Source organism: Xiphophorus hellerii, chromosome 8 (genome assembly GCF_003331165.1).
Source record: "Xiphophorus hellerii strain 12219 chromosome 8, Xiphophorus_hellerii-4.1, whole genome shotgun sequence".
NCBI classification, from domain to species: Eukaryota; Metazoa; Chordata; class Actinopteri; order Cyprinodontiformes; family Poeciliidae; genus Xiphophorus; species Xiphophorus hellerii.
The window spans coordinates 25276327-25299296 of record NC_045679.1 but is presented as its reverse complement, the minus strand read 5'-3'; the positions used below and the strand labels follow the sequence as shown (position 1 = coordinate 25299296).

The following is a 22970-nucleotide window of genomic DNA, read 5'->3' as shown; positions in this document are numbered from 1 at the left end:
AATGAGGAGCTTAAATACTAGGTATCTCTATTCTACTGGAATAGAGAACCGATGGCTGATCGGTAATGAGCTGCAGCTGCCAGATGTGAGACCAGACATGTAGATGGTAGAAAGAGAGGAGCAGGAACTACCGTAAACAGAAAAAAATGGTCACTTTATTAGAATATCTCCGATAAAAATTAATCCATTTTGGCTGCCAAGTGGGGCATCAACATTCAATATGGCCGCATAAAAACAGAAACTGGGGTTTTAGTCTAGTTTATGTATCTGGGGGAAATAAATAAAAACCAAACCCATCTGAGAAATAATAACAAGGCCGAGTTGAGGTTTGCCAGCAAAAATGTCACCATGACAACAAGGAGGGCTCTTCATCGGATGAAATACAGGCAAAATAAAAGGGAGCTGAATTTCTTGGAAATTTGCAATTGTAATTCAAGATACTTTGAAGAAACATTAGCGGAGGATTTTCCTGAGCTCCTCTCTGCATTTCCTTAGAATCACTTTCACTTTGTGAATATTTCCCCCCCCCCCCAATCTCCAGGCTCCCTCTGTTCAGCCGTGGAGGTTGCCGGGTAATACAAGCGGACGTGTGAGCGCCTGGAGTGGTGGAGCTCCTCTGTGACCAAATATTCATCTCCTCTCTACACCCAAAAGAACCCATTAATATTTCCAATTAATGCAAATAACCTTAAACGATGAATAATTGTCCCCGCATCAGGATTCAATTACCTTTTAAACACCGTCGAATGGCTGATTGAAAATTAGGAATAATTCCTTTTTTTGACAGTCTAGAAAAAAAAAAGTGTCTCCAGTATTCAGGAGAGAGAGGTAAAAGATTTCACCGCGAAATCCCGCTGGCGCCAGTACTCTGGCTCTACAACGTCACGAGGCTACTGTGGTTAACTAGAACTAAAATAACAAAAACGGAAGAAGGAACAAAAAACATTTTCAATCAAAGTTTTAACTTCACAGTTAAAGTCTGGACACACCTTTGAGGGGAATAGCCTCAACATCCTCACCAGTGTTCACAATTGCTTCCACGTTGTTTCAGTCTCACACAAGGTTTCGCCACATATCACAGAGTCCAGTCCTCTGATAACATCACAGCGTCCTCTTGTTACTCCTAACAGCCTGCTGGATAAATTACGCAACGCTCTCAGAGGCGCGGTTGGTTCTCTCCCACTTGGAAAAAAACAGATGATATTCGACGTGTGCACGGTGAAACTCGGCATGTCGTCACATTACAAGTCACGGCTTCTCGGAGGCAGCTGACCTAACTGTTTGGTCGGCGTGCATCAGTTTCTTTGAACGCAACAGCTACAAATGACTAACAGATGACAGAAAAGAGCGTCAAGGCCAAAGGTTTAACGTATCCCTCGTGTGTGAAGCAACGGCACCATCTACAGGTGGAGGATATGCGGAGCTGAACGTGCCAGGAAAAAAAAAAAAGTCTTCCCATGTGTGCAATTTACTCACAATTTATTCACAATAGAATATATTCAAAGTTCAAAAAAAGAAAAAATCTCATGGAGAATCATTAAATCCATTTGCAGGATGTGAAATGAGGTCATAAGTTTATTACCATTTCCTATTTTATTAGCAGGTAGTTAGCGTTAGCCTCAACCGCCTCGAGTCACAGAATGAGATGATGTCTGCGTGCGACGCAAATGTTTGACAGAAAAGTCTCACGAGAAAATTAAACTACACAGAATACAAAATTTAAGAGCTGTGATTAACACATTTAAGACCTACTTACTTTTTAAAGATGAATTCAAGACATCTTAAGGCCTTCATTTTAGATACGTGAATTTAAGACTTTTTAAGAATATGCTAAACATACGGATCTTCATCGGGTGTCTACGACTGCATATCAAACGGTTTACATAAATCTTCATCTGTGATTTCATTAGTGAACAAAGAAATAAATCAACAACACTAAAGCGTATTTTGCTAATGATCTTGGGCATATCTGTTAATATCTTGAGTTAAAACACAAGTTTCTTTGGTTGTTCCCATGGAAACTCTTTTCTTCCAAAGTGACCGTAGCAGGCCGTGGCCTGGTAAATCGGCCGCTTTAGTCCCAGCTCTCTGTAAATGACAGGAAACAGCGTCACACGCACGGCTTTTATTTCAGGGCTCCTACGTGATGGGGGTGGGAGGGACTTCACGTACCTCACAATGACTCCAGGTCGGAGGTCAAAGTTCTTCTTCACTATCTGCAGCAGCTCGTCTTCGTCCCTGTCCGACGTGCCGTAGTGGAACACGGTGATGGAGAGCGGGTGACTCACGGCGATGGCGTACGAGATCTGAGAGGAATACCACGGAAAGCATCACGAGCTGCGTTTCCATTCCGCTGCGTTTCGACCACAGAGTCGTGCTACTTGGCCTTTCCAAAAATAAATCTGCTTACTGGAAACATGGCCATGTCGAAATAAACTCATTTATCGAAAAAAAAAAAAAAAAGATTTGGCGCAAGGATGAGACGTTTGTTTTTAGCTGTATTTAAATTGGTTTAATTTGCAAAACTGCTCATTTTTTCACACCACACGAGTCACATGACCGACAACCAGAAGTTGCCACTGGCGACAAGCCAAGCAGAAGATGACAGGAAGTTGGCAGGATGATGCCGCGGCGTGTTTTCTAACGGCTTATTGCGCGAACAAATGCATTCAGGTGTGATTTTAATCGCGTTTCGTATGTGATGAAAACACAGCATTTGCGACATTGTGTTTTTTCGTCATTAGCGAAACGTCAACAAGGTCTTGAGTGCTCACCAATTGCACATCCCTGCACCTGCCTGGTGGTCCCATGATGCCTGCTTGTGCACCTCTGAATTTTTGTAACTTTTAACATTTTCTTTTTACACACAAACATGGTGGACTGCACTAGCGCCCTTACTACCAAGCTTGGAGCAGGTTTTCTGGGGGAAACCCTGCGTCCCATTGCTTTTACAGTTACCAGGAACACTGCGTGGGTCTCACCTGAACGAGGGCCCTCTTGCACAGCCCCGCTTTGACCAGAGACTTGGCGACCCAACGGGCCGCGTAGGCGCCTGACCGATCCACTTTGGAGTAGTCCTTCCCGGAAAAAGCTCCACCTCCGTGGCCGCCCCACCCTCCGTAGGTGTCCACGATGATTTTACGTCCCGTGAGTCCTGCGTCACCCTGTAGGCACAGATAGCATAACCCCAACATGTCGCGTTTTAAAAAGGAAAACATCTGTCACGCCTGTAGTTGCGTCGACGCCGACCTGTGGGCCTCCCATTAGAAACTTGCCACTCGGCAGCAGGTGGTAGACGGTTTTCTCGTCCAGATACTTGGCAGGAACGACAATTTTCACCACCTTCTCCATCAGGTTGTGCCTGATCTCCTGCAGGGTGATGTCGGGGCTGTGCTGCACGGAGATGACCACCGTGTGGACGCGAAGCGGCTCCAGGGAGCCCTCGCTGTCTCGGTACTCCACCGTAACCTGACGGACCGCGACAGAGACAACGGGGCTAACGAAAACAGAACAAAGACACAAAACGCTGAAGGGTAAGTTTCCACACCTGTGACTTGGAGTCTGGTAGTATCCAAGGACACTCTCCGTTAAGCGAAAGCTCCCTCATCCTGTGGTTGAGTTTGTGAGCCAGCAGGAGGGTTAGAGGCATACACTCCTCTGTCTCGTCAGTGGCGTAGCCAAACATCAGGCCCTGGAAATAAAAACATCATGTGATTAAAGGTGCCCAATGCCTTTTGGTCTGGACTTTTAACTAAAACCAACAGATGGATATGCTTTGATTGAAGCCTTCCATTATAGATCTGTTGACATTTTCTCATTTGTCCCTCCCTGGTCCTTCCCCAGCTGCATCCACTCACCTGTAATTAGCTTTCAATGTAAGCCAACTTACATTCTTTTTAATTAACTGAAGACATTTGAAGGCTTTAATTTTTGATAGATGAATTTAAGACTTTTTGCGGACGCTCGGACTCTCTGTATGTCAGGTGCATTTACAGTACAAGGTCAGATACTGAACCTGGTCCCCAGCCCCGATGTCCTCCTGATCTCTTCCTTCAAACACACAGTCCGATATCTCCTCGGCCTGCGGCTCCAGGGCCACCAGCACGTTGCAGGTCTTGTAGTCGAAACCTGAGGACAGAAACAAGCAGCAGGTTTTTGATCCTTTGCCCGACTTTCTGGGGACGTACCTGCAAACGTCCACGAATGAGTCAACCGCGCGATACCTTTCGACGAGTCATCATAGCCGATCTTCTTGATGGTGTCTCGGACGACGGACTGGAGATCCACGATGGCTTTAGATGTCACTTCTCCAACCAGTAAAATCATGCCAGTCTTTGCCACGCACTCTGGAATCAGGATTTCAACACACGATCAGGGGGTTCCGCAAACGCTAGCCAATCTTTTACGTTTCGGCTTTTGTTTAATGTGGCAGAGTTTCCAAAGTTAACCTTTTTTTAATAAGCAGATTTAACACCGCTGCCAACAACAGTAATCCACAGGGGATGCACGATATATCGGAATCCACATCGCATGGATTGCATAAGTAAAACTGAGCCAATATTAACAAACGATGTTTATTTCCGTTGCTGTTTGTGTTCGTGGAGGCGGCTGGTCGTGTGGTACTTGTTCGGTCATGTGACTGTGATAGTGATGCAGCAAAGGATTATGGGGTGTTTCACTGAAGCACAGAAATAAATGACAGCGCTGGTTTGTTTTGTTTTGTTTTTTTGTTTTTCTCAAACGGTGTTAAAAGGGTGGAAAAATATACACAAGAGATGAACAGGAGGAGAGATGATTAGAGAACGTCAGTGATGTTCAGACTCACCACAGGCCACCTTGGAGTCCGGGTCCTGACTCAGGTAAGCATCCAGGACGGCGTCGCTGATCTGATCGCACATTTTATCTGCAGAAACAAAAGACGTCAAGTTTAAAAAGAGAACGGGAACAGAAAGTGTCTGTAAAACGATCAGGCACTCACCGGCCTCTTTATTAGGAACATTTAGTTTGACAGTTATGAATTACTGCAATAAGTTAAGTGCATTTATATTATTGTAAGCAAATCATTTGTATTAGAAATTACTATTACTATAAATGTAGGTGTGGACGATGAATAATGATCTAATTCAATTTTATAAATATTTGTTAAATCATATGTTTTGTCAATAATTATTTTCAGTATTTTTATCTGATTTATTGCACCATGACAACTTAAACTGCCTCTCTGATTGGTTAACCTGTAAGCCCACTTTGCACCATATATTTTGCATAAAGACGTTAACCTCGCCCAATAGACACTTTTTTAATAGGCAAAACGGACAATTAAAATAACTATACTTCTGAGACATAAATATGTCCCACTGAGATAATAAATTATATATTTGTTTAATCATTGAGTCACTAAAGCAATCATTCAATTATTTAGTTTTTTTATTTAAAGTTGCAGTATGTAAGTTTTATAGAAAGACATATTGTTTTACATATTTGTTCAAACTGTCATTATGTTGTGACAGTACGGTATGAGACAGATAATCTATGAAAAAAAAAATCAGGCACCTCTAAATTCTCCCAGTGCCAACTAGAAACAACCAATCAGAGCCAGGAGGCGGGTCTTAGAGCTGTCAATCATGCCCCCACCCCACCTCACTAACTTGCTCTCTGCTAATGCTACTTGGCACAGTCACAGATGACGCGGATAAACGGTTTTCCTGTAACGGTGAGTTATTTCTCCGCCATTAGCACATTTAGCAGCAAGTCTGTGAGGATGATTGGCAGCGCTAAGGCCCCTCCTCCTGGCTCTGATAGTTTTTTTTTGGGGGGGGGGGGTTGACCGGAAACTATGTATTTCTTCAAACGGAGGAGGTGGAGGATCTTTTCACTGATTATCTACTTCATATTATACTGTCACAACATGGTGCCAGTTTTAACAGATATGTACAAAAAAAATTAAAACATTTTTTTTTTAAAAGTTGGCACTTTTGTAACTCCATACAAATGTTCTGAACCATTCCCATTCAACTTTCTTCCATATGAAAATGTTGTAGCATAAACTAAATGTTTAGTCCGTTTTCGTCTTTAAGCGCAGTTGAAATAAATGACTGTTAGGAAGTTGCTGCGTCGCCTGCGGTACCGTTTTCAGAACAGCTCGACCGAATCCGCACATGTGCAGACAGCGTGTTCTGCAGCCTTCCTTCGCCATTGTGTGTGTGTGTGTGCGTGGGTGTGTGTGTGTGTGTGTGTGCTCTGTGTCGGTCGGCGGAAGCTCGAGTGGGTACAGTACCGGAGTGTCCTTCCCCCACAGACTCGGACGTGAACAGAAAAGTCTTCCCGCTGCGCTTTCCTCTGCTGGGGTTCATCTCTGCTGAAGAGAAGCGCAGGTTTAGCGGAGTTCAAACGTGGCGACGCAGAAGTAAAAAAAAAATAGAGCTGGATTATGACCGTAGTGGCTGTAAAAAGCAATGATTAACTGTGGAGGTTGGAGCTCAGGTTGGTTTAGATAAAAGTCAGCAGGATAAAACCGCCGGGTGAACGTTTTGCTTCAGCGCTCCTGCGGAAATGAGCTGCTATAAATCATCTCGGTGAAAGTTTTCGGGCCTTTCCGAACCCTGCAGGCTGATGGCTGAACAGCTTCCAGGAATGTTTGGTGCCGCTAGGTGTCGCTGTGGTGTTACATTTTACATTGAACTGGAACCAGAGCATTTTGACAACAGTAAAATACATGTAATATTGCTCACTATGGTATACTGTAGACCAGGGGTGCCATGTGTTGCTCTCTGAAGGACTTTGTGGTTTCTGGACTGAAATCTAGAATTGAGGAAACAAGCATACACGGTTGGTATAAAAAAATTTTGAAATTTTTCTTAAAATTCTGACTTTAACCTAGTGTCTTTTGATTTCAGGAGATTAAAGTCAAAATTCAGAGACAAATGAATTCTCTGGGAAAAACATTTCTGGGAATAAAGTTAGAATTATTATTATCTCTTTTTTTTCTTGTCAGTGGCTTTTATCCTCTTCTACAGGTGTAGATGGACACCTGTTAAAAAAACAAGTGCTATAGAAAGACTGATTAATGTCTCACTCAAGTTGTTAACCTTAGACAAAAAAAAACAAATTCTTCTGGCCCAGAAAACGAACAAATCATCCCTAAAATGTTACCAGCTGTACTCCTGTGTCATAACAACACGATGGTGTGAGACCCTGTTGAAGTTTTCAATCTGCGATTTGTAGGTCAATTTCACACAAATCTGGCTATTTTGTTTGCTTAAATAAAATCGCACATCATAAAAAGCACATTCACATTTTGATTGAACAAAAACAAGTTTCTGTGTTGAATTTCAGAACAGAGACGGTGAGAATTTACTTTGACCTTTGCTCACTTGGAGTAAGGATATTATATTAAAAGTATGTAATAACTAGAAAATTGTGTCTTGAATAGCCAACAACAGCAGTATTTGTGGGTTTTTTTTGTTTTTGCTTTAGTGTTCTGTTGGAAAACCACAGATTTCAGAATCGAAACGAAAGTGAAAAATCCCAACTGTAGAAAGCCGGTGTTACCTCCCACATTACAGACAAACCCCAAACATTACAGTAAACGTTGCTAACAGTTTGTCTAAAGTCCTTAAGGTTTTATTACCCTGCAGTCGTTTCAGTATTTCTGCTGACATGCAGGATCCTCAGTGTCCCTTGATGTGACTCACGCCCAGATCCGCTTTATCTGAGGGAAAGTTAAACTCACAGAGGAGTTTCTGATGGACGTTTTTTAAGCTTCACTTATTTAACGTTTTCTTTGCTTCCCTGTTCGTCTCTGATGAAATGCTACACAAATTTCCCAGCTTGTTGTGTTGCAAAACGTGCGAGGAACAAATACAAGAAGAGAGGAAGAAAAACTGCATTCGGCTTAAGATTTTATTCACATTTCAGTCCGTCAACGACTGAAGAGGCTGCTGATTAGAAACGGTTATTTGAATACATTTACTGCTATTGTTTTAAATGTTTTTGCTCCACTTTAGACGTCTTAGGTATCGAAGAATGTCTTCGATTCTTTACAAAAAAAAATCTACAATATTGGACCAGAAATTGATTAAAGCAGTAACCTCAAGAGAAATGCAAATAAACACAAAACCTTAAGAAGAAAACAACAAAACTTTTGAAGCCCATTTCTGCTATAAAAAACAAAAGAAAGAAAACTCGCCCTTAAGGAAGTCATAATTACACGTTTTAAAGTCAGGATTGTTGAGTTTTGAGACTAAAAGTCATAATCTTGACTTTCAAAGATATTATGCTCTTAATTGTGACTGTGAATCTCACAACTTTGACTTTGAAAGTCTAAATTTTGACTTTCTGTCTCATAATTATGACTTTGAAAGTTGAAAACACGACTTCCTGGTGGGGTTTTCTATTTCCTTTCATGGCAGAAATGGGCTTCCATCCAAAACAGAGCAACAAGTAGAGACAGAAAATGGTTGCAAACCAGGTCCAGAACTACGAAAGGAAATGGATAAAAAAAAAAAAGCTCAGCAACTATACACCGTGTTCCAAATTATTATGCAAATTGGATTTAAGTGTCATAAAGATTGAATTTTTTGTTGTGCTATTAAATTCATAGATGGTGTTGTGTGTCAGGGCTCTTTGAATCACTCTAATTAATTTCAGAGAGCTGGTTGATTAGTTTGTCTGGTGAGCTCAATTAAAGGAAATCTACTTAAGAAGGATGTTCCACATTATTAAGCAGGCCACAGGTTTCAAGCAATATGGGAAAGAGAAAGAATCTCTGCTGACGAAAATCATCAGATAGTGTAGTGCCTTATGAAAACATTAGATATTTAACAAAATCTGAAGCGTTACTGTACTGTGAAGAGATTTGTGGCTGATTCAGAACAAAGATGGGTTTGTACAGATAAAGGCAAAATGAGGAAGGTTTCTGTTAGACACATTCATCAGATTAAGAAAGCAGCTGTTAAAATGCCTTTACAAAGCAGCAAACAGTTATTTGAAGCTGCTGGAGCCTCTGGAACCTCAAGGTGGAGGATCCTCCAGAGGCTTGCAGTGCATCAACCTACTATTGGGCCCCTAACCAGAGCTCACAAGCAGAAACGGTCCAGTGGGCCCAGCCAGACATGAAGATTCATTTTCAGACTTATTCACTGATGACTGCTGTGCAACCCTGGATGGTCCAGATGGATGCAGTAGTGGATCGGTGGTGGATGGCCACTACATCCCAACACGGCTGTGACGTCAGCAAGGAGGTGGTGGAGTCATGCTGTGGGCTGAATTCATGAGGAGAGAATTATTGGTCGACCCTTCAGAGTCCATGAAGGTGTGAAAATGACCTCAGCAAAGTATCTGGACTTTCTGACTGATCACTTTCTTTCATGGTTCAAAAGAAAGAGCCGAACCTTCAGCAGTAAAATCATCTTCATGCATGACAATGAACCATCTCATGCTGTAAGGAATACCACTGTGTCATTGGCTGCTATGGGCATAAAAGGGGAGAAACTCATGGTGTGACCTCTGACCTCAACCCTATTGAGAACCTTTGGAGTTTCCTCAAGCAGAAGATCTGAGGGTGGAATGCAGTTCATATCCAACCAGCAGCTCTGGGAAGGTTTTCTGACATCCTGCAAAGAAATTCAAGCAGAAACTTTCCACAAACTCACAAGTTCAATGGATCAAGAATTGTGCTGTGATATCAAAGAAGGTCCAATGTTAACATGTAACATTAAGATGTTTTTGATTGAAATAGCTTTTGATTTTACTACATGTGACCACTTAATGCTGCACATTCAAAGAATGACCGAATGCAGTTCTTTATAATCCATAAAATGTTTAGAAAATCTGCTGAGCATAATAATTTAGAACAGTTCATTTTGAGTTTTTTATTTTTGAAAAAAAAATCCTGTTCTCATGGGGAGCTTTGTTCAGTAAAATTTGATTTATACTGTAATAGTTCATGACTTGAAAATTATACTGACCATCATTTGCATTGAGCATTTAGGAAAATCTGAGAAAATATGACTTGCATAATAATCTTCTAACACCGTGTAGAGGCACAAAGCTGCTACAAATAAGTTATGAATTTAACAGGTGTTGGAAATATGCTGTAAGGAAACGTGGCAACATGACTCCATTTATTATTTTTGGTTTCATGCTTCATAGTTCAACATCTTTTATGATTCAGTGGGAATCAAATGGGAGTCAGAACCAAAACAAACTGGAAAACAGCGCATTACAAACACGACGACATACAGTTTCATTAAATTACACGCAAGATGTGAGAATGTGGCAATTTATCCCCACAAGTTGTTAAAAATGAAAAAAAATCTTAATAGCAAAGGAAGTGGATAAAAATACATGATTACCAAATAGTTTGTTTCAAATTAACACATGAAACCAAGAGAAGAAATGATCCATCGTGAGGTCAAAGATACAAACAACTCACAAAATACATAACTGAGTGTGTAATCTAGTAAAACCTAAAAAGGTAGAAACTGTTGCTTCACTGTGGTCTGCGTGAAGCAGATGGCGACTGAAACGGCGAGGCGCCGCCGCCGCTGCGCAGGATGAGGAAATGAAGTGGAGCAAGAGCGTGACTTCACCTCACCCCCTTTATTGCCTTGCAAATCTGCCTGTGTCGAAAACACACAGCCCTTTGCCCGGACATATCAGCAGAGCGCCGGCCTGGATCCTCTCCAGACAGCTGATGGTATGTAAAAAAAAAAAAAAACAAGAAGAAAAAAAACCACCTAGAAATGCAACTAAGAGATGTGTTGAACAAACTAGTTCTTTTTTTCCCCCCCTCATTTAATGACCACAGAACTGTTGTTGTCTTGTTAATGAATATGCAGCAGCTCTGTTACTGTGAAGCAGGAAATGAAAGCGCAGCCTCAACGAGGGCAGAAGTTGCTCTAATTCTTTGCTGGTGATGCCAAACGGCTCTGAAACCATTGAGAGTTTGATTGAGGCAACTGCTGGTTAATGGATAACTGAGCGGAGGCTCAACCTTTAGCAAGAATTTGTTCAGCCCAGGCCGTGTGAGTCATGTGAGAGCAGAAGAAGGACCCTGAGGATCCCCTGCTTTTGTTTACCACACAGGTGGGACTGCAGCTGGACGGCTTTTGTTTGATTTCATTCATATGAAGCTGAGTTTGATCCGTTGGGATTGAAAGATACTATGGTGAGTGTAAAACTTTTTCTTTTTTAAACACAAAAGTTTACTTTCGGGTTTATTCTAATGGATATTCTTCATATTTTAAGTGGGTCCCCGGTTTTCAGCTCGACTCAGTTTACCTTTGTTTTGTGATTTAGAGCTAGTTTATGTCAAACAGGTCCAGCTGAAAATAGGTCAGGCGTCAAAGCGCTTCCTGTATAGAACAGTACCAGGAAGAGAAGCCCACGGCAGGAGCTCCTCTGTGAGCTTCTGCCTGCGAGGCTTTCAGTTTCCGTTGAATGTTTGATCCCCGACCAAAACTGAAAACGGTCGCCACCGTTTGTGTCCCGTACAGGCTGAAGCGAACCCTCAGCCGGCCGACGCGGCCTCCTCCGGCACGTTCGACCAGGTGCAGAGTCAGGTCAATGAAGTTAAAGTTATACTGAAGGACAACATCAACAAGGTGCTGGAGAGGGGCGACAAAATAGACGACCTCATCGGGAAGACGGACGACCTCCAAGCATCTGTGAGTACGAGACAAAAAAAATGAAGTGGAAGCTTGAACCACTTACTCTATGCCACAGGTGTCAAACTCCAGCCCTCAAGGGCCGCTGTCCTGCAGTTTTTAGAGGTGCCACAGGTACAAAACACTGGAATGAAATGGCTTAATTACCTCCTCCTTGTGTAGATCAGTTCTCCAGAGCATTGCTAAAGACCTAATTATGCTATTCAGGTGTGGTGCAGCAGAGGCACATCTAAAAGTTGCAGGACAGCGGCCCTTGAGGACTGGAGTTTGACACTCCTGCTCTATGCCAACACCAGCTGCGTTTCCATTAAGTCACGCAACTTAAAATGACAAAACCACATCTGCTTCATAGAAAGAAATCGATGTCAAACTGTAATGAGAACACATTTTTCGCATCATCTGAGTCACATGATCAGCAACCGGATGTTACCACTGGAGAAAACAACAAAGAAAACAACAGGAAGTAGTAGGAGGAGGATGGATTGTCTCTGGTTCTTTCGTACGATGTGCGGCGTCGTACAACTCATAAAAAGTTGTGTCATTCCAACGTGTTGAATCCACCGCTCTTCTAGAAAATAACCGACTACACTTTCCCCAAAACGCCGCATACGTAGCCGCTCCCAAGTAGGCGGAGCTTGTCGCTCCAACACCTGAATAAGACGCCATCGTCTCCTCTGATGTCTGATAGATGGTGATTGTTACCGCCGCGACTATATTATGAATATCTCTCATGTAGCTGTTTGCAACTGTCGCTGCCATGACTATTAATGACTTATCGCGTGAACAAGCTTATTCACATGTGATTTTGATTGCATTTCTCATTTAATGGAAACACCACAATTGCAAAATTGTTCTTGTTTGTTTTTACATTAGCGGAATATAGACAAAGAGTTTTGCACATTTGTTATGGAAATGTCTGTCACTGAAAGTCTCCCATAAAGTTTTGACTGGTGAAGAACCAACGCAACAGTACAGCTCAGTCTTAAAGACAAAATTAGTCGCCATGGATACTGATTAACCAGCGAATTGACCTACTAGACAAAAGTATCTTTAAACTATGACCTGTGAGACAATCACTGCACTCAAGGCGATCTCTAGTCCACTCATTGTGAGACAACCAGCACCATTGTCTCACAATGGGTCGGTCATTTTAAACGGTCAATCACTTATTTTATGGTGCATATTTTTATTTGTCATGATTTTATAGAAATCAGTTTTCACTTTGATATTATCATGGTAAATAATATGTAGAACATAGTTTAAAAATAAACTAGATTATGTGACTGAGGATAGCAGAGGATAAATGATGCAGTAAAAAAAAACTGCATTATGCAGATTATCCTGTAGGAAAAAATGAATGTAATGGTCAAGTATCAGTCCGCATACGTTGTACTAAATTTACAAATGCATATATTATATATTGTACTTTTTAACTGAATGTTTTTACTAGAGCGTTTTCTCTTGAAAAGCTTGCATCCACACACGGCTTAGCGTCCGCAGATCAAGTTTCATTTCTATACAAATTAGCCTGGGTGTGCTGGAGAAGTTTTAAATCTGCTCCTACATCGTCACCCAATAATCGCAGACATACAAGGACAGCTGCTTTCAAGGTGTTTAATTTCCGACTTCATTTCCCCTTCAAAAACAGCAGCATAATTGATGTGTTTTAACATTTTTTGATGCAAAAATGATAAGATTTTTTGTAGATTGGAACGCTGTCAAATTAATGTCATGTTCATCTGAGGGTTTGAATTATGTATGTATTTTTTTTATTTTTACCAAAATGTTCTCATTCCAAAAGGGACAATTATTGTATTAAACACAGAATAGAAATGTTTTATTTATCCAACACAAAAAGAGGCCTTCCTAACCAAGAACACTGAGGGGGACAAAAAGAAAGAAAATATACAAGCATGGTGATGGCAGCATCATGTAGTGGAGTTGTTTCGATGCCTGCTTCTGACCTCAAATCCAAAGCTAGATTTTTTGACACTTAGGTGTTTCCATAGAACATAATGATTCCAAGGATAAATTATTATGGTGAATTATTGGCTTGTAAAATAACACTGGATTTTGTTTTCCTGTTTTGAATTGTTGTAAATTTACCAAAGTAAAGCTAATCTGAATCTCAATCCAACGGGGACAGAGCGCGTTGCTGAGTGTCTCCTTCGTTTGCTCTGTTTTGATATAAAAAACAGTTACAAACGTCACGTTCCTTGCGGCGCTATTCACATCTTCACGCGTAAGAAGTGTGTGTTGAACATGCACCCAAAGTGGAAATGAGATTCGCTCTGTGATCAGATGCAGGCTTGGTCGGGTTTTCGACAGAGAATCAGATTTAAAGGTCGTGTCATTCCCACATACCGAAAAAGCCTTTACGTTTACTTCATTCATTTTATCACCAAAAGCCCAGAGAAGGAAAAAGACAAACAAACCTTGAGTTCAGCTACAACCGATTAGCAGAGAAGAAATGCTTAGCTCGAAAAAATGATTAAGAGATCAGATATGATACTGTGTTCAGAAATAACTATGTACTTCCTTTAATTAAAGGGAACTCATCAACGCATGCAGACACTTCAGTGTAGTCAGTGCCCAGTTCTGTACTGCTAGCAGATTTGCTTTAAGTGAAATCATACTTTACCTCACTTCTCTGCTCACAGCAACAGAGTTAAATGCACTACCAACGTAATCAGAGGTCAGATACCAAATCTTTTAAGAGTGAAGGTACAGCTTTGACTATGCCATCAAATTTTAAGGTGCAGCCGCTTTTGCTTCTTCAAACGTCAGATTTAATCTGCATTTGCTCTACGAGAGGGAGAAATAGCTTACACACGTCAGAATGGTGATCCAGACGCAAGCCTCAAAATATATGCAAAGCATCGAGAGTTGTAGGAGTAAGGTGGAAATTCTTTTCACACACTTTTACTTTATTATGCCCTCTATTTTACAGGTGTCCTAGACACAGTATGGTTAAATCAGGTGATTGTAATCATTATGATTGTAATCATACTGACTGTTTTGACCGTCGGAAAACAGACGTTTCACATGTTGGTTGCAGAAATATACATTGGCCCGATGTGAGGACTTTAAACTGTAAAACAAAGATACATTTTAAGTTGTTTAGCCAAAAGAGAGTAGATTCCAACATCATAAATCGTCATGGTATTCATTTCAGCTTGGGATTAATTTAGATTAAATAACTTCCATAGGTAAGGAAAAAGAGGTCAAACTACAGCACAGTGTCATGCTGGGAGTCCCATATAACAGTATTTTTTAAACAGTAATGGTATACCGTACTTTTCTACAACGCCATATTAGGACCAATGCAGATAGAAGGGGAAAAAAGGAGTAAGTCTCCACCAAAAAACATAGAAATTTTGAGATTAATCTCAGCAATGACTTTGCTCTTTCTACAGAATTCCTGAGATTATTTGCTGGAAATGTACTCCCTAATACGCCATCATATACTTTCCTGTATTTTAATGTATTCAAACACTGCAGATACATTATCACCAACAGTGACCGTACAGTGCCGTTTGTGTTACTTTCATGAAAATAGTCAGAATGTAAACAAAGCCGTTTATTATTGGCCCAATGTGACGAGCGGCCATGTTTAAAATGGAGGCCGAGGCTGGTGAGACAGCACCAAACTCTCACAGGAGGAATTCAAATTTCATTCAGTTCCACTTCCAAACTAAACATTCGGACTTCCTCCAATGTAGCAGAAACCATTGTGTCTTCTTGTAAATGCTATTGTTTCCTTTGGCTGCTTTGATTAGTTGCTAAGGTTACGGCACCCAGTGGAAGCCTATCAGAACGCTGCATTTCGTTTATTCACTGAAAATAAATTCATGCCCAAATGTTCATTTTTAGAAATTTAGAGTTGCTCTGGAAAATCACATCAAATTAACCGAACAGAAGAGGCACTTTTCTGATTCCAGCCCAAATGAACCAGTTTTCCAACAGAACTTAATCTTAGTAAAACAGAGGTGTCCAAACGTTTTGCCAGGTGGACCAAAAATCTCATGTTAAAAGGGCCACAAAATTTTTTTTTATTTTTTTTTTTACCTTAAATAAATGAAACAAACAATACATTTAGCAAAATGAACAAAGATTCATAAAGAAATTTGATCTCTAAATTATATGGATCTGTAAATGTGAAGTTTCCTACATTTTTCAGGCTGATGGTTTTCTCTCTTTCTTTAAAATGTAGCTAGTCGAATTTGGTGAATTGGTGCACCAAGTAAAAGTTGCTAAATGTTTGTGGACCTGCTTCCTGTTCAACTAAATCGAAAGCAAAAAGTCTGCAAAGTACAAGAAAAACTACTTATGTCATACCTAAAATTCAGAAGATTTTAATATATCGGCACTAGAGCTCATTTGTATCATTCTTGTTGTCTGGGGCCACACAAAATCATTCCATGGTCCACAAATGGCCCTTGGCCCACACTTTGGACACCACTGCTACAACCATTTGAGGAGCTAGAGTGAAAAACTCTTCAAACTATGCAGACGGAAGCTGACTTGTCCCGTACTATAAACCCATTAGCTTGCTTCATTCATGTACACATGCAGTAAACTACCATGCAGTTATTTTGAAACAGAAGCATTATGATGGTACTTACGTATTTCACAATAAGAAGCCCCAAAAACAGGTGGAGACGGATGAAGCCGTCTTTAAGACCAACACGCGGTATCGGCAGGTTACAGCTTGTCGGAGCTAGCTAGCGAGGATATATTAGCAGCTAGCAAAAAGTAGCTAAAAAGTAAATATAAGAGGTTAAATAATTTGTCCTGCCACGACAAAATTCAAGACCTGCATGACTTTTGCCACGTCTTCTCTTATAACATTGTTACTGTCAAATGGATTCCAATGGTGCCAGAATAGACCTGTGATTAACGTATTTAATGTCAACTTTGATTCATGAATATAGGACATTTTAAGGCTCTTAATTTCAGGAGAGAGAAAAAAGTAAGACTTTTTAAGAATGTGCAGACACCCTGCTAACACCTTTCATCTGACTGGAAGTGCTAAACATTTTGAAGTTGTTCGACTTAAAACTTTTGCAGGAACCTAAAGATTAGGGTGATTGCAAAGAGGCTGTTTCAACCTCAAAAACGGTAAGAGGACATCCCCAAAATATCTGTAGAAAGACGTGTTGGTCTATCACAAAAAACACAGAAAACATCCTGAAGATTGTGGTTGTAACATTGGAAAACAAGGGGAAAAAGTCCAAGTATATGCTTTCTCAAAACCCTGACAAAATGTCCTTCCTTCACAACAGCTGCGTTATAATTCGCTCTTTTGTTTTTTCAGGCCGACTCCTTCCAGAGAACGTCGACGCGGGTCGCCCGGAAGTACTGGTGGAAGAACATTAAAATGATGATCCTAATCGGTGCGATTGTGCTGATCATCCTGATACTCATAATCCTTGCTGCCTGCAGGGTCATTTAACCTTTGACCCCACCCCACACATCCCCCACCCCGAAGCGGAGGCAATCGCCACCAGACAACTAATTTGCACACATAAGACGTGTTGTTTTATATCTCAGAGATGTGTATGTAAATTTTAATTTAAACAGCGCATGACAATCCATTAAGGTCTCTATGATGATGTGAAAAAAAAAAAGAGATTAAATATAATAATAATTAAGTTTGCTGGCATGGAACCGTGACACTCCAGATGAACGCAAAAACCAATTTGATCCATGTTCTTCAACGAAACACAGACGAGAGCTTTTGTTTGGTTGTTGTTTTTTTTCTTTATTATTTTGATCATTTTAATGTCCGATACATCACGTGTATATAATGTACGTTTATGGATGTCAAACTCTGTAAGAATATTTGTATTATATGACTGATGAACACCATAAAGTAGGTAAAACTGTGATCTCGTCTCTTTGCTGCCGCCTCTGCAAGCGTCGGTCGGGACGACGTGAAGCAGCGAGAACTTCAAACACAAACCAGGGAAGAACGAGGACGTGAGAAAACCCCGAAGCGATCTAAACGATTCCAAAAAGAAACAAACAAAAAAACAAAAAAAACCCCCAAAAAAGACACTGAAATACTTGGGTAAATACAGGAGAAATGTACGGTGGGTTCAAAGCAGTCTTCGTTTTGCTTTCATAAACTAGCCATGTCTTTAGCCGGATCGTCTCTGTGGCCGACGCGTTCGCCTCCGGAGCCTGCGGGAAACAAACAGGAACAAGTCAGCCGTGGATGAGCGACATGTCTTCAGCTACTAAAGAAAGACAGGAATCCCCTGTTTTTAAACGGCCTACGTGATGAAAGCAATTATTTTTCTTTACAGTTTTACAGCTTTAAAATGTGTATAGATTAAACTAGGGATCCTGACGAAGAAGTCAAAATACTAAATGGGAAAAATAAAATTAAAAATACGTTCATATCGGTCAAAAGATACAACATTATGGTGAGCATTACATGCAAATTTCTGGAATTGTGGTGACATTTTGATTGAGTGTGTGTGTGTGTGTGGGCGTGTGTGGGTGCGTGTGTGTGTGTTTTTTAATCAATGGATATAAGAAGAAAATGTGTTACAGGGAAAATTAACAAAAAGAGGAGTCTTTTCCATCGCTGTCAGTAAAACAAAAACAAGAACAATACATTTACACAAATTAAAAGCACTTTATCCCCCAACACAGTAGAGTCCAAACCAGGCTTAAGCTCATGGACTACTTTAGCTAAATAAAGAAACAAGCATTTTTTTAAAAAAAATACATATGTTAACATTAGGAACTGGAAAATCCAGAGAATGACGAATGTATCCTTTAGGAAAGCAAATCGTTATTTATTCATACGTTATCAATCGTTACTTGTGGGGGAGTAAGGGCCTGTGAAAAAACCACAATTACATGTGTAGATTTTTAAATTCTTACATTACAAAAGACAGTCGCAGAAAAAGTATAGATAGATATATATTTATAAAATAAATGAAGGAAACAAATGGAAAGAAAGATGACAAAGCTGGACGTGTCCCTTAATTGTTTTTTTTTAGATTAGAAATGCGGATACAGGATGTTGTAAGACCATACCAAACGGCAGCATTCGAGAGCGTATGCTTCTCATACCCGGTCCGCATTGAGCGGGCCCTGAGAGTATCTGGGAGTCAGCTCATGGCCTGCAAGGAAGCTCCGCTGGCAGGTACAAACAAGGTATGTCAGAGTTAGGACACAACACACTCTTTCTTTTTTTTTTTTTTTTCCTTTTTCTGTTTTCCTTTTGCACATCCTTAACTTTGGCATCCATTTACTGTAGTAGCAGTAGTTTACCTGTTAACTTTACGGTTTAAAACGAAGAAAAACAACAACAACAAAGAGAAGATTGCAAAAAAAAAAATAAAAAAGAGGCAGCGGAAGATTCGGCTGCTCTTAAAATTATTGTCACAAGAACCTTTTACGTTACCACTACTGTAAAGCACTTAAGAAAAAAAACGAGAAAGAACAACAGAATTACACAAATATTATAAAAACACCAAAGTTAAAAAAAAAAAAAAAAAGCTAATTGAAGTTTTTTAACGGTGCTTAGTATGTGGTTGGTGGTACGTACCTCCTTGGAGGTGGAGGGTTTGTCCCTTTAATACGGTTTGTAACTGTTGGTGTGGCCACCACGCCGTGGTGACTTTCCATATCCACCAGACTGATCTGCAACAGCCACAACCTGCCGTCACACCGTGTTACCTTGGCAACGGCAATACATGTATCTATATATCCACAAATACTCACTGTTGTAGTCAGTATATCCATAATAATTGTTGTAACCCGAGTAATCATAGCCTCCATAGCCACCATATCCTTGATTGCCGTAACCATAATTTCCATAATTCCCATATCCCTGATTCCAGTAGTTACCATAACCCTGGTTCCAGCTTTGGTTGGGACCTGCAGACAAATAACACAGACTACAATGTATTAATAAAAGATCATCAATATGCTTTTTTTTTTTGCCTGCCAAACTTCAAATATGAACTTTATTTTAGCAACAACTAAACCAGATAATAAAAAAACTGTATTTTTGCCGTGGCTCTACTGAAATTCTATGTTTCAACCACATAATTTGACAATTTAAGTGTAAAACACAAAGATAATATTACAAAGCATGACATTCAGAATAGTATAAATAGGAATAATATGATGTTCTTTAAGTGCAGTAACTGATTAATTTGAGCAATTATTCCTTTCTCACAACAGCAGATTCTGCCGGAAAACACATTTTCCCAGAAATTATCGTGATAATCAATAATATTGTTGCTTTGAGAACATTTTCAAGTAAAATGCCGTCAATGGCAAAACTGATGCAAGTTTGCCCTCTCAAAGACTAATAAGCTTTAATTTTGGTAAGAACATTTAGCAATGGAACATCTTACATATCAAAAATCAGACAAAACACGTAAAGACAATAAATAAATAAAAATGCAAATAAAAACCACACAGAACCAAACCCATAAAATAAAATGGACTATGAAACCTCTGTAACCAAAATTTCCTTTCAAACATTATTAACTATGAGATTAGTTCTCATAAATCTGTTTTGGGTCACGCGCTGCTTTTCTGCTTCATTCCCTGAACTGACCACCAGGTGGAGCTGGAGGTCTGCCGTTAGAAACTCACCCCCACCTCTCCCTCGAGACCTGGACGAGTATCCTCCTCTGCCTCCCCAGTACTGCTGCTGCTGGTACTGCTCCTTGGACACGGCCACCTTCACCTCACACTGAGGGAGCCAATCACACTTGTTTATTGTACCTTTTAAAGACGGGTATTTATGAAGCTACAAGACAAAAAAAAAAAAAAGACAGATGGAACCTTGCTGAGCCCGATATTGTGGTACTTTTTCTCCATGATCATCTTCACTGGGTCCTCTTCCTGGAAGGTGATGAAGCAGAAGCCCCGCCGCTTGTTCGTTTTGGTCTCCATGGGAAGCTCGATGGACTCCACCTGATTATTTTACAGCACGGACATGGCATCCCGTGGGTTTAAGAAAAATAACATAAGAACATTTGTAAGTTAGGAGACCACAAACCTCTCCAAAGGCACCGAAATACTCTCTGACTTTCTCTTCGGGCGTGTCTGGGGACAGCCCACCTACAAAGATCTTCTTCACAGGCTCCTTGCTCTTCATGGCCTTTGCTTTTTTGGGATCAATCACTTTCCCGTTGAGTTTGTGTTCCTTCTGTGAGGCAACCTTCATGGACAGAAAGCAAATAGAACAGCAGAAAAGAAATAGAGCCTTTCAAGGCATGTTTAGCATAAGAAAACACCAAATACATTAGACTGATATAGCAGACCTGTGGATGTAGTCTCAAAAAAAAATAAATACAAAGAGCACTGCTAGCTAAAAAGTCAGTTGAGCTAAGATTAAAACACTTATCATAAATATTAGTTCCACTAACACTATAGCGCTACCAACACTACACTTAGCCGAAGCTAATGCTAAAGTCCTACACTAACATGGTATTAAGCTGAATATAATGATGAAATGCTAACCAACATGATATTTAGCAGAAGATAATGATAAAGTGTAACACCAACATGATGTTTAGCATAGGCTAATGCCAATATGCTAACTTCGACTGAAATTCTATCTGCCCTTGAAGTACTACCACCACCATAACAACCAATAAGCAAAATTTCAACACAGATGTCGAACTTTATTCCACTGAAGTTTTATAAAACAGCAAAGTAAATTAGCACTTTAGAGCTTATCGGGAAATATTTCATCGGGGGAAGCGAAGTGCGCTAAATGTTTTCAAAGTTAGCAAAAGCGCTAAATGAAAAATGAGCTCCAGTAATGTGTCCTCCACTGCAAAGATGGTATAAAAACGTCTTAATGCGTTTCCATTGTGAAATATTCCCAACACCACCAACAGTAAGTCCAAACTAGGTTTCAAAGAAATAAGGTGTAAAAAAAAAAATAAAAAAAATAACAATAATTATATTTTTGCTTAACAAATTTAAGATGCACAACATAATTTCTAGAAAAGCGCAGCCTCCGGCAGCAAAGAGATACCTTTTCAACGCTTTCCGGATTTTTAAAGAGCACGAAGCCGAAGCCCCGCGAGCGCCCGGTCATAGGGTCCAGTTTTAACGTGCAGTCCACCACCTCCCCGAACTTTGTGAAGTAATCCTTCAGGTCCTTCTTGGTCGTGTCCCAGCTGAGCCCTCCAACAAACATCTTCCTGTTAACAAAGCAGTCCACTTCCCTTAGTGCTGCACTGTTTACTGTACCGCAATTGTCATCACATTAGTAAGGTAATTGCAAAAGGCAAAGTGGATAGTAATGCAATAAATACGGTTGTAGCGATGTGACTGTGACAATGTCAGAGAAAATCCTAGTTTGAATATTATAAATTTATGAATTTGATCATAGAAAATAATCATTTGCTTCTGGCAAATTTATGACTTTGACTGATTTTCCTATCAAACATATTCTTAAGGAGCAAAACAAGCCCATCGATGCACCGTGAAGACAAACTGCTGTATGTAAAGCTGTATAAAACTCTAGTCTTTGGATTTTATTACCAACGCAGACACTTTTTTCCCCCTCCAGACATGTTTAGGTGCCAGCAGAAAAAGTTGGTCATTAGGAATCCGAGTAGATGACAAACTATGACATAGTGCTCAACTAGATTAACATATTATTAACAGTAAATATGAGTCGAGTCGCCGTAAACATACCCTTCATCCTCCTCATTTTTACTAGCGTCAATCTTCGATCCGTCGGCCTCTCCTCCCATCATCAGGCCACAGTCCCCAGAGGCGGACATGGGATCGTCACAGTTGCTCTCCCCATCCTCCTCCATTCTCATCATGCTCGGGTCTTCGCTGAATTCATAATCTTCCGACATGTCTCAAATTTATCAGCACCTGCTTCCAACGAAAGGGGCTCCAGAAAGGAACACAAAACAATCCAATGCGAGAAGGAGCTAAGCTAACGGTAAAGCTGACAGCTAGAGGCTAGATAGGCAATTTATTACCAAGTGTGTTTAAAGGAAAAAAGCTGGTCCGTATCAGGCGTTCAAAGTCGGCTTGAAAAAAATCTATTACAAGCTAAAGTCAAATAAACGGATTGCGTTTCAGAAGGGAAGAGATAGAGTTTTTAAAAACAATAAATTTAAGGGTTAATTTCTGAGCGTCGTTTTGTTTTCATCGCAGTGACTCCTTCTGCGCTTTCGAAACACGTCAGTAAACAAAGCGAAATGTTGAACAGCGCCATCTATCGTTTCGAAGGGTTTAACGGAAACACTCCGTTGAATTTTGTATACAGTATTGCATGTTCATTTTAGT

General features: G+C 40.3%; 3 protein-coding genes across 6 annotated transcripts; 1 reads left to right on the top strand and 2 right to left on the bottom strand.

The window, feature by feature from the left end:
- Positions 1-1462: 1462 nt before the first annotated feature.
- Positions 1463-16966, bottom strand: mat2al (methionine adenosyltransferase II, alpha-like). Of its 2 annotated transcripts, XM_032569507.1 has the most exons (11): positions 16295-16966; positions 6732-6801; positions 6278-6355; positions 4826-4903; positions 4224-4346; positions 4016-4128; positions 3548-3691; positions 3250-3468; positions 2982-3164; positions 2173-2306; positions 1463-2088 (listed from the first exon to the last, which is right to left on the bottom strand). In XM_032569507.1, exons 3-11 carry the CDS (start codon positions 6351-6353, stop codon positions 1986-1988), a joined length of 1173 nt encoding a protein of 390 aa, XP_032425398.1. In that variant the 5' UTR covers positions 6354-6355; positions 6732-6801; positions 16295-16966; the 3' UTR covers positions 1463-1985. The 2 variants fall into 2 exon arrangements, with proteins under 2 accessions (XP_032425398.1, XP_032425399.1); XM_032569508.1 differs by lacking the exon at positions 6732-6801.
- On the top strand, positions 10517-17705 carry LOC116724129 (vesicle-associated membrane protein 8). The gene is made up of 3 exons (XM_032569515.1): positions 10517-10699; positions 11499-11669; positions 16987-17705. Exons 1-3 carry the CDS (start codon positions 10565-10567, stop codon positions 17122-17124), a joined length of 444 nt encoding a protein of 147 aa, XP_032425406.1. The 5' UTR covers positions 10517-10564; the 3' UTR covers positions 17125-17705.
- On the bottom strand, positions 17408-22866 carry LOC116724125 (heterogeneous nuclear ribonucleoprotein D0). Of its 3 annotated transcripts, XR_004340109.1 has the most exons (9): positions 22362-22531; positions 21694-21862; positions 20707-20868; positions 20490-20621; positions 20298-20397; positions 19413-19568; positions 19237-19331; positions 18723-18824; positions 17408-17855 (listed from the first exon to the last, which is right to left on the bottom strand). XR_004340109.1 is itself a non-coding variant. In XM_032569510.1 (8 exons), the coding sequence occupies exons 1-7, from the start codon at positions 22529-22531 to the stop codon at positions 19264-19266; spliced, it is 957 nt and encodes a 318-aa protein (XP_032425401.1). In that variant the 3' UTR covers positions 17413-17855; positions 19237-19263. The 3 variants fall into 3 exon arrangements, 2 of the variants coding, with proteins under 2 accessions (XP_032425401.1, XP_032425400.1); XM_032569510.1 differs by lacking the exon at positions 18723-18824 and having other exon boundaries at positions 17413-17855; XM_032569509.1 differs by having other exon boundaries at positions 17792-18824; positions 22362-22866.
- Between the last annotated feature and the right edge of the window lie 104 nt (positions 22867-22970).